This window comes from Bufo gargarizans, chromosome 5 (assembly GCF_014858855.1).
Source record: "Bufo gargarizans isolate SCDJY-AF-19 chromosome 5, ASM1485885v1, whole genome shotgun sequence".
NCBI lineage: Eukaryota > Metazoa > Chordata > Amphibia > Anura > Bufonidae > Bufo > Bufo gargarizans.
The window spans coordinates 5,597,618-5,609,617 of NC_058084.1; the positions used below are offsets into that span (position 1 = coordinate 5,597,618).

Genomic DNA, 12,000 nt, shown 5'->3' on the forward strand with positions numbered 1-12,000 from the left:
CCATTATACTCGGGTGCTTGGTAGAGCACCCCAGCATCCCGATGTGTTCGGCCAGAGCACCCGAGCACTTTGATGCCCAATCAACACTACCACTCAGTGTTCAGATAATGCTTCCACACAATATCCAAATAATGCCATCACACAGCATTCTAATAATACTGTGACACTGCATTAAAAAAAACACTGTCACACAGCATTCACATAATGCCAAAACACAACATTCATAAAAAGCCACGTTATGTTCATATAGCACCACCACACAATGTTTATATAATATCTCTACACAATCTTCAAATAATACCACCACTGATTGTTCAAATAAAACTGCCATACAATGTTTATAAAATACTTCCACACAATATGCAAATAATACCACCATACAATGTTAAAATAATATCGTCACATCGTATTAAAAAAATACTACCACACAGCATTCACATAATGCCAAAACATAACATTCTAAAAAGCCACACAAATCTTCATATAACACCACCCCACAATATTTAAATAATACTGCCATGCAATGTTTATATAATATCTCTACACCAAGTTCAAATAATACCACCGCTAAATGTTCAAATAAAAGCGCCATACAATGTTCAGATAATGCTTCCACGCAATGTTGAAATAATACCGTCACACCGTATTCAAAACATACTACCACACAGCATTCACAAAATAGCAAAACACAATGTTCAAATAATTCTGCCACACAATGTTCCTATAATACCTCCCCACAATGCTAAAATAATACCAACACTTAATGTTCAAGTAACACCACCAGACTGTGTTGAAAAATTACTGCCACACCATGCTCAAATAATACAACACCATGAAGTGTTCAAATAATATTGCTAAACAGTGTTCCCAACAAATGCCACCCTGTGTACATGCTTGTTACATAGAGCAGAGGTTTAGCGGAATGGACGCCATGTGCTGTTTGCAACTTTTGTGGCTTCGTTGAAATGAATGGGTCCACATACGATCAGCAAAAATGGGGATCGGCTGCAGACCGAACATACAGTCGTGTCCACGAGCCCTTAGAGCCACCGTGTCTCCATGTCTGTCACACGCTCCACTGTCCCTCCGCAGTGAGACCGGCGAATGATTCGCAGTGCGCGGAGGAGTCCCACACACGCCTCCTCTGTTCTTTTATACGTGTATTATGCTTATTGTAGGTTTATTATATTTATTGTATACTACATACATTACAGGCAATTTCCTAATATTCCCCCGGGTATCAGAATCTCATCCTACGTGTTGGCTGCAGCCTTGGAGCGGATGAGCGCTGCCATTACCTGCGGGAGGACACTTTAGTAATCAGCGTTTAGTGCTTCTGTACTATTGATGCTGACCTGAAGGTTGTAACTGGTTCAAATACAATTAAAGGAGAACTCCACTCAAATGTCAGGGTGCAGCCACATGTAGCCGGTTCGCTGCCGGTAACCTCTGGTGCCACTTAGCCACGGAAAAGAATAGGCATTTCTATCACAGTGCCGACCATGTGTGGTCCGCAAAATGCGGAACACACATGGCCGGTGTCCGTGTTTTGCGGATCCGCGATTTGCAGACCGGAAAAAAGTTGTGAATGGACCCTTAGACGCATAAGAGGACACCACTAATTGCACCTGTCAGATGGTGGGCACTGATCTTGCACTGAGGCTCGAGGGCTTTGTGCTCCATCCCCAGGTACTGTGCGATCAATGAACTAGAGCAGGGATGCTCAACCTGCGACCGCCCCAGCTGTTGCAAAACTACAACTCCCAGCATGCCCTAATAGCTGTAGGCTGTCCAGACATGCTAGGAGTTGTAGTTTTGCAACACCTGGAGGGCCGCAGGTTGGGCATCCCTGAACTAGGGGATGAAGCTTCATCACATCACCATGATACGCCATTTAGCCTGGAGTAAGGGGCTGAGAAGGGCCAATATCGCACCCAAAAATTTCATGAAACATGTATATTCCACAGGAGTGGTGAAAATTGCAGTAAATCACAGATGACTTTTTCTGGAGGTGCAGATAAGCGTTCCTCCCACAGCGAGGCCGCATCGCAGCACCCTTGACCTTCCAGCGCTGCCGGGGGTCACATGGCATTATATTGAACTATGATGCTATGTAACCCTTACAGTTCTGGAATGTATTGAATAAAACTGCCATAATGCTGCCAATGTTATCCAATACATTCCAGAACTGTAAGGGTTACATAGCATGATAAATCAATATAATGCCATGTGAATCCCGTCAGTGCTGGGAGGTCAGGCCGGGTGCTGCGATGCGAACTCGCTGCGGGAGGAACGCTCGTCTGCAAGGGGCCTTAGTCTAAGTGAGAGAAACCAATACGGTGACACAAATTTGGGGACAGTTACCAGGTCGCTCATGATTTCCCCCCCCCCCCCATATGGAAAATTTTTATGCAATTTGCTATGAGGTCCTCATGTTCACGCGTCTCTAAGTATAATTCAGAGAGGGGCACCATGTGGTCGAGTCCACAGCCCTTTAAAAGATGGCAAAATTTCCTGTTTTGTGCAGATCACTTTTCAGCAGTCATCTCATTATCACAGCCAGGATTACAATGACAGATATAGTGCAGGATTCACCAGTCACAACAGGTGATTTCACAGCTTATCTTCTCCCTTTTGACCTCTGCACAGGTCACAGAGCATGGCACTCTCCCATAGAAGTTAATGGGGTCCCCTCCTGTCCAATGCTGTCGAAGGACAGGACGTTTTAACAGTTTTTAGGCCTAGTGGCCAGTGTGAATACTGCAGGGTTTTATGTTTTCTTTAAAAAAAATAAAAGTTAGTGACAAGGAAAAGTGAAAAAATTAAATCAGCAAAAATTCTAAGAAAATAGTTTTAACAAAAAAACTTTATTTAAACATAGAAACATAGAATGTGTCGGCAGATAAGAACCATTTGGCCCATCTAGTCTGCCCAATAAACTTTGGGTCATTTTCAGGTCAGGGGATCTTCACTACAATTCCTACTTGTTTAAAGCACCTCTTGTTAATAAGCTGATCCAAAAGTGCCCTCCGAGGGACCGTCAGTGATCGCCTGTGATCTATCGGGAATCAAGTGTTCAATTTCTCTATAGCACCACCACAGGGGAAGTCAAGTACTACACAGTGTCCATTCAAATTCATACGTTGTTTGTGTAATACAGTCAGGCTCGGACTGGCCCACAGGGGTACAGATGAATCCCCCGATGGGCCCCTGAGCAAGGTGGGCCCCTAGTCTCTCGCACCTGCACAAGTGGCACATAACACAGTAGGCTTACTGCACTACATACGTATATTCAATGTACGTGCTCAACCAGCCAATGTTCATATAAAAAACTTGATAGATTATTAAAGAAACTCCCCAGTATATTATTATAGACGTGATCAGAGCTGAGAACTTCTAGGTGTAGAGGAAAGCCACCAGTGTCCTCTTCCTCTACCTTCTCAAAGTTCCTGCAGGGACCCCCATATTTAATCATCTAGTAGCACCTTGCTGCTGTGTGAGCAAGTAATATTTGAATGTATCCGTACAGTGGGCCCCCAAAATAAATTTTTCTGGTGGGCCCTAGACACCCCAGTCCGACACTGAATACGGGACAGGTCCTTCAGAGCGAGAGCTGCTAATTGTTCTCCACTCTGGCCAAGCGGTGAGGAGCAGAGCAGAGGAGCCCTCTATTATCTCAGAATTCTCTAATAGGGTATATGGATTGTATGCAGATATCAGAGGGCCTGCTGCAAAGCTTAAAGGGAACCCGTCATGTGGATATTTGATTATAATCTAACTAATTATATACAATCATTAACTACTAAAAAGTGCCTTAGATGTATTCACTTACTGGTGTGACAGATGGTTACCTCATAATATACACACAAAGATGCCGCATGCCGCATGCTAATGAGCTGATTTGAGTCCAGCGTGATGTCAGTGAGTCCAGCGTATATTTAATTCAGAGCTATAGCCACTTCCCTGCCCACCTGCTGCTGATTCCTATGGAAACAAACTGTCACTCAGCAGCAGGTGGGCGGGGAGAGCCAGGAGCTCATGAATATTCAGGACTCTTTATTATCAGCTGGAGGTTTTCAATACAAGATGTTGGCAGATTGACTGGGTCAATTAAAGAAAGTGACCCAGCATTTTGCTAAGCGAATCAGTCACTTATTTATGTTGCCCTTAGTTAGGACACCATAAAACTGGTGACAGGTTCCCTTTAATAAGGGCACCAGTGAAATTTCTGATCAATTTCCTTATTTTTTTTATTCACGGAGGAGTCTTTATCTGACTACTATATTGTGAAAAGTGGGTTAAGTGCTTTTTAAATATAATAAAACTGACTTCCTGTAGTCACCACTAGAGGGAGCTCAATGCATAGGAATGTATACATTGAACTTAAAGGGGTATTCCAGTTATTTCAAGTTATCCCCTACCCACAGGAGAGGGGATAGCTATTAGATAGGTGAGGGGCCTAGCACTGGAATCCCCATGATAAGAAGAATGAGGGCCCGGTACCCAGTAGCCCTTAAAGATGACAGGGATGCGCACTGCAGCTTCATTCAGCTCTCTGACGCAGAGCTAGCCGAGTACAATGTTCTGCCATTCCTGGCAGGTCCCATAAAGGCCCAACCTGCTGCCCCAGTCATCTGGAGGGGGCTCTAGGGGGTAGGTCAGTGGGGGTCTTACCACTGGAATCTGAGGATAGGGGATAATGGGAAATAACTGAAATACCCCTTTAATGGAAGCTGTAAAAATCTCTGTGTACTGAGCTCCCCCTAGTGGTTGCAAGAAAATGCTATTGTATCATGTCGGGAAGCAAAAGGAGGAGTTCTGCGTGGCCCCCCTGTCACCAAGGGCCCCCCTCCAAAGTAAGAACATCAATGTTTTCTAAACTGGACAAGTCCTTCAAATCTGTACTACAGACCGATTCCCTTTAATTAGAGGAATTTCTTAACTGGTTCTCTCTGGTCTTGTAAAGTTGTGGATTACAAATCCAGTTGATAAAACTTTCCAGATTATCAGATTCCAGATTAAAGGTTCCATATAATGCTGTTTGTACCCAAAGTAAGTTGATAAATAATTAGTAAATGCAGAGATAAAAGGCAGATTAATTAGGGAAGGGTCTGCTTTTCCCAGCTGCTTGTAATCCCACTGGATCGTTGCGTTGCCTCGCAGTCATCTGTTGAATCACTTGTGTCTTCTGAGCTAATCGAGATCTCTTTTGTGAACATAACACCGGCGCGGAGGATGCGCCTCCAGAGACAGCAGTTATAAAATGCACGTGGAGTAATGTAAGCATCTGACTACTACGGCCTTGCTGCGTCTCGTGTGCCGGCAGTAATGGCTTTAAATGGGGCTATTGATTCCGGCATCAATTTGTTGCTCCAGAAATATCTATTTAGTAGCTTAAAATTGAATCAAAGCTAAAGATTGTCTCGGGCCGGGATAAAGGGTAAGCAGAAGAGTCACGTGTCCCTGGCGTAGCAGAAAATGGTCACAGGGTCATTTTAAGTCCAATATTCTGCCCTGATTATTGCTTGATATATATTTATAGGGAGCAGGGCTTCGGATTTCTGATACACAGCACCAAAATCTCCTGCGTAGCCAAAGAGTTTAAAGGGAACCCGTCATGTGGATATTTGATTATAATCTAACTAATTATATACAATCATTAACTGCGAAAAAGTGCCTTAGATGTATTCACTTACTGGTGTGACAGATGGTTGCCTCATAATATACACACAAAGATGCCGCATGCCAATCAGCTCATTTGAGTCCAGCGTGATGTCAGTGAGTCCAGTGTTTTTTTAATTCTGAGCTATAGCCACTCCCCTGCCCACCTGCTGCTGATTCATATGGAAAATAACTGTCAATCAGCAGCAGGTGGGCGGGGAGAGTCAGGAGCTCATGAATATTCATGACTCATCATACAAGATGTTGGCAGATTGACTGGGTCAATTAAAGAAAGTGACCCAGCATTTTGCTAAGCGAATCAGTCATTTATGTTGTCCTTAGTTAGGACACCATAAAACTGGTGACAGGTTCCCTTTAATTATATTGTTTCTACCTGCAGTCGCCACTTGAGGGAGCTGAAGAGCTGACTGCATACTGTGTTATTATTGAGTTCAATCTTGCTACCTGCAGCTGCCACTTGAGGGAGCTGAAGAGCTGACTGCATACTGTGTTATTATTGGATTCAATCTTGCTACCTGCAGCCGCCACTTGAGGGAGCTGAAGAGCTGACTGCCTACTGTGTTATTATTAGATTCAATCTTGCTACCTGCAGCCGGCACTTGAGGGAGCTGAAGAGCTGACTGCATACTGTGTTATTATTGGATTCAATCTTGCTACCTGCAGCCGCCACTTGAGGGAGCTGAAGAGCTGACTGCCTACTGTGTTGGATTTAAGAGAATTGCTTCAATAGCAATCCCTCTGTGCAATATCACAATCATCAATCTCCAATCTGATAAAAACACTTTATGTCTGCTGAAGGAATATCAATGACACTAAGTTCTCCAGTTTTCTAGTTTCATGTTTAATCATTGTGCAGCAATTCTTCATCATTTTCAATATCTCTGCTTGCTGTCAGTGAATGGGGACAGTCATTGCTTTCGTCTAGAAGCTAAAACTCCTGTACAGATTAAATACTTCTGGTGTTTGCTACAGTCGTATCCATTACGGAGAGTCCCCATGTGCCTCCAGTGAAGGCCGGGTCTCACTAGTGGTCGGAGTCCATGCCAAGATGCGGTAATGTATATGTGGTAAGAAGTGCACAGGGTCCCACAGAGCCCTCCAAACGACCCAACGCCCCAAATTTTGGCCATGATGTGCAGCTCTGAAGTTTCGTCACACTGTGCTCTCAGTGGTCACTACATTTACCTTCTCTACATTGCTTGGGACGCATGTTGGGCTTCTCCATGTTGTTAGCATGTCCTGTGCGGGGAGGAGAAGCTGAGCTGTGCCTATTGTCAAGGGCGTGGCGAAAGTGTGATATGAACGCAAAAAAAAAAAAAGCCTTTTCATAATACAATTGGTCTTGGATTAATAAAAAAAAAATCATATATTTAGTTTCCGTATGACGGGTTAGCACAGTTTAGTCCATAGACCATGATGCCGTGAGCCATGTTCTATTCTATTACAGAGGTATTCCCATCTTGAAGAAAATGCATTGTATAACGGAGACACGATATGGCGGCACGTGCCCTTCCTGTTGCTCCATAACACTGTCCGGTCATACAGCTGTGCCGTGTGCATGGTGACACCAATAGGCATAATTAGGGACCATAGAGAAGCAATCTAGTCAACAGAAGTCAAAGCAAAGTTTGCCTATACCTGGTGCACTGATTCAGTCATCTGCCGTAGCCCTATATACGAGTAAGGCCTCATGCACACGGCCGTGCCTTTTTTTGCGGTCCGCAAACCGCGGATCCGCAAAAAAACGGAAGCCGCCCGTGTTGCCTTCCGCAATTTGCGGAACCGAACGGGCGCCGGCAATATAAATGCCTATTCTTGTCCGCAAAGCGCTGACAAGAATAGGACATGTTATATTTTTTTACCGGGGCCGCGGAACAGAGCCACGGATGCGGCTGTCTGCATCTTTTGCGGCCCCATTGAAGTGAATGGGTCCACATTCAAGCCGCCAGAATGGCGGCTCGGATGCGGACCCAAACAACGGTCGGGTGCATGAGGCCTAAAAAGCACAGTGGGCGCCCCACTCCCATGGGTACTCGCCACCTAGTGCACATCCCTAACCAGCCTCTCCTATGGTTACGACATGTCACTAGAAGGCGATATACAGCACTGCCACCTGAATAGTACTATTATACCGCCACATGGTATTTCATCTTTTTGCATTTCATGCATATTCTGTTATAACAATGTGATGACAAATGGCAGTGTAAAAGTATTGATGCCACGTGCGAACAGCTTAGATGAGCAGATAATTAAACAAACCCACAGTTTCTCCAGTAAATAAAGACCCTACAATATAGCAGGTCCTGGATTTATGTGTATTAGTCCTGAAGCGGATAATGAGTCGTTGCTGGGTATGAGCATAGGACATAGGGTCTCCATAATAAAAGGTCACCTACCGAGTCCATAATGAGTCCCTGGATGAAAAACTTGAGAGCCTGGAGGCTGACGATCGCATGTCTCAGCTGTCACCGCCAGAAAATTACCTGCGATAGAAATAAGAGAAAAGCTTATGACACAGTAGCTCCAAATGTGTGCAATTTACTTGTTTTCTTGTAGTTTACTGTTCATAGCTTAGAAGAAAAAGAAAATGACTCATGATATTTAATAGAAAATCGTGGTTCATTTATATTGCTGATAAGACTGTCATTAGCACCAACACAGTCATATTTCATCAATCCCTGCCTACAATACAGCAGAGTATGCTGACTATGGAGAGCGCACGTGTCCTGTATTAACTACTAAAATAAACTGCCTCCTGTGTGGAACAATATAACTACTATAATACTGCTCCTATGTACCAGAATATAACTACTATAATACTGCTCCTATGTACAAGAATATAACTACTATAATACTGCTCCTATGTACAAGAATATAACTACTATAATACTGCCTCCTATGTACAAGAATATAACTACTATAATACTGCTCCTATGTACAAGAATATAACTACTATAATACTGCCTCCTATGTACAAGAATATAACTACTATAATACTGCCTCCTATGTACAAGAATATAACTACCATAATACTGCCCATATGTACAAGAATATAACTACTATAATACTGCTCCTATGTACAAGTATATAACTACTATAATACTGCTCCTATGTACAAGAATATAACTACTATAATACTGCCCCCTATGTACAAGAATATAACTACTATAATACTGCCTCCTATGTACAAGAATATAACTACTATAATACTGCTCCTATGTACAGGAATATAACTACTATAATACTGCTCCTATGTACAAGAATATAACTACTATAATACTGCTCCTATGTACAAGAATATAACTACTATAATACTGCTCCTATGTACAAGAATATAACTACTATAATACTGCTCCTATGTACAAGAATATAACTACTATAATACTGCTCCTATGTACAAGAATATAACTACTATAATACTGCTCCTATGTACAAGAATATAACTACTATAATACTGCCTCCTATGTACAAGAATATAACTACTATAATACTGCTCCTATGTACAAGAATATAACTACTATAATACTGCCTCCTATGTACAAGAATATAACTACTATAATACTGCCTCCTATGTACAAGAATATAACTACTATAATACTGCTCCTATGTACAAGAATATAACTACTATAATACTGCTCCTATGTACAAGAATATAACTACTATAATACTGCTCCTATGTACAAGAATATAACTACTATAATACTGCTCCTATGTACAAGAATATAACTACTATAATACTGCCTCCTATGTACAAGAATATAACTACTATAATACTGCTCCTATGTACAAGAATATAACTACTATAATACTGCTCCTATGTACAAGAATATAACTACTATAATACTGCTCCTATGTACAAGAATATAACTACTATAATACTGCTCCTATGTACAAGAATATAACTACTATAATACTGCTCCTATGTACAAGAATATAACTACTATAATACTGCTCCTATGTACAAGAATATAACTACTATAATACTGCTCCTATGTACAAGAATATAACTACTATAATACTGCTCCTATGTACAAGAATATAACTACTATAATACTGCTCCTATGTACAAGAATATAACTACTATAATACTGCTCCTATGTACAAGAATATAACTACTATAGGGGGCGGAGCCGAGCCACGCTGCTGAATGGCCGCACGAGCTTGAGCTCCTCCAGCATTCCGGCTCATTTACCCTATAAAAGCTTGGATTTTACCTGATTATGGGGAAACCTGGCAAAGAAAAGACAAGAGGAAGCTCAGAGTCTACCCCACAGCGCTCCAGACAGCCTGAAATGGAGAAATTTCTCCGGAAAACGCCGAGAGTTGCCGCACAGAAAGGCGCCAATATGGCGGCGTCTATTGCACAGGACTCTGATGCAGGAGAGCTATCCGATGCGGGCAGCGGCTCCGATACCTCAGACAGGAGGCCCAGAGATCCGCCTCTGTCGGAGCGGACCCTTCGTCGGGTCCTTGAATCGGCCCTTACCCCTCTTAAGCAGGACTTGGCGGACATCAAGGACGACATGAAGCACTTAGGCCAGAGAGTGGTCACGCTGGAGGGTACGCAGGACGCCATCTTAACCTATGAAGGTAAAGCGTCAGAAGTGCTAGCGTCCCATAAAGCTCTACTAAATGAGGCCTTCCTGAAACTGGAGGACCAGGAGAACCGGAGTCGCCGGCGCAACATACGCATACGCGGCCTACCTGAATCGATAGCAGCAGAGGCCTTACCGACTGTGGCGCGTGAGTTGTTCTCCTCCATGCTGGGGCCAGATAGAGCGGAAGGGATCGTGGTGGAACGCATACACAGGGCGCTGCGCCCTAGGCCTAAACCACAAGAGCCGCCACGTGACGTGATTTGCGGCCTATTGAGCTATATTGATACCGCAGCCCTCTTAAAAAGGCAACGGGAGATGGAGGTGTTGGAGTACGAAAACGCGCAGCTACAGATGTTCCAGGATCTGGCGCCATCCACCCTGGCTAAGCGACGCCTATTCAAGCCTCTCCTAGAAGTTCTTAGGAAGACATCGACTCCGTTCCGGTGGCTTTATCCGTTTGGACTGGCTGTCTCCAGGAATGGGAAGCTGCTTACAGTACGGTCACCTGCGGACCTGGAATCAGTTTGGAGGTCCCTGGATGTCCCTCCGGTGGAGATTCCCTCGTGGCTACCAGCCGACCAAGATGGCCCCTTACCTGTCCCGCCGCGGGTGTCTCCTTGGCAGACGGCCTCCGCAAGCAAGTCGGATCGCATGAGTCGCAGCAAGATGGACAGGGCCCTTACTTGAGCCCAGAACAAGGTGCCGTTGATTATTTTTGCCTGTTAGCAAAGGCTGCCGTTACCGTGCCTTGCCTTCTGTTCATATGTGAGAGATGACTGTCTCCCGGCTTCACAGCCTAGTGTTTACATGGAAGGTTGAGGCCTTCTTTTTGGTTCGCTTTGCTTTTCACAAAGTATGATGTTTTTGGTCCTAGAGTTTTTACAACAAGTCACGTTTTAATCGGGACTCTTTTCTCATGTTTTGGGACTATGCCTCTCAGTGGGCATTTTTTCTTTCCCCCCCAACTGCAGGGGAATGGCCGGATCGTTTCCGGTGCTGGAAGTATTTTATGTTTTTGGTCTCTGTTTTTGTAGTAGACCTAGAGGTGTCTCACTTGCCCCCTCGCCACTCCAACCCTGTCTTGGATGGTGATAGGTGAACACCTACCTTTCTTTAGATGTATATTGCATCTGAGCTGGTTTTTTACCGGCCCACTATGTTGGTTATTTTTCTTAATTTATTTTATTTTACATGTTTTCCCTTTCCCTCCTTCCCTCATCCTGCTCGTATATGCTATACTCTGTTAGACATTTCTATGGGTAATTTGTGCTCTCTCTTCCTAATACGGATTGTATCATGTCATCAATTGTAGTCGCCTCCCTGAATGCGCACGGGCTGAACGAGCCATGCAAAAGGTCTCACACCATATCCCTTCTTCTGAAGGATAGGGTCTCGGTGGTCTTCCTCCAGGAGACGCATTTTAGAACGAATAAAATCCCTCGGCTTCCTCCTAAGAGGTTTGTTCAGTGGTTTCATAGTACACATGATTCCGCTAGTAGAGGAGTTAGTATAGCTATACACAAAAACCTCCCCTTTAAACATGCAGATACTTCAGCGGACCCTGAGGGCAGGTACATTTTTGTAAAGGGTGTAATTGGTGACTCGCCGGTTACATTCGCCAATCTCTATGCGCCTAATAGAGGCCAAGTACCATGGCTCGTTCAGACCCTTGCCTCCTTATCAGCATTCACTGATGGGTTGTTGGTTCTGGGGGGCGACT

At 43.8% G+C, this 12,000-nt stretch overlaps 1 protein-coding gene across 2 annotated transcripts in view; it reads right to left on the minus strand.

Moving 5' to 3' along the window:
• Positions 1–12,000, minus strand: part of ASAP1 (ArfGAP with SH3 domain, ankyrin repeat and PH domain 1) — a 201,654-nt gene that overhangs the window by 152,220 nt on the left and 37,434 nt on the right. For both annotated transcript variants that reach the window (XM_044295826.1, XM_044295823.1), the window contains exon 2: positions 8,079–8,165. In XM_044295826.1, coding sequence (XP_044151761.1) covers positions 8,079–8,137 — 59 coding nt within the window. In that variant the 5' untranslated portion in view covers positions 8,138–8,165. The remainder of the gene's footprint in view (positions 1–8,078; positions 8,166–12,000) is intronic.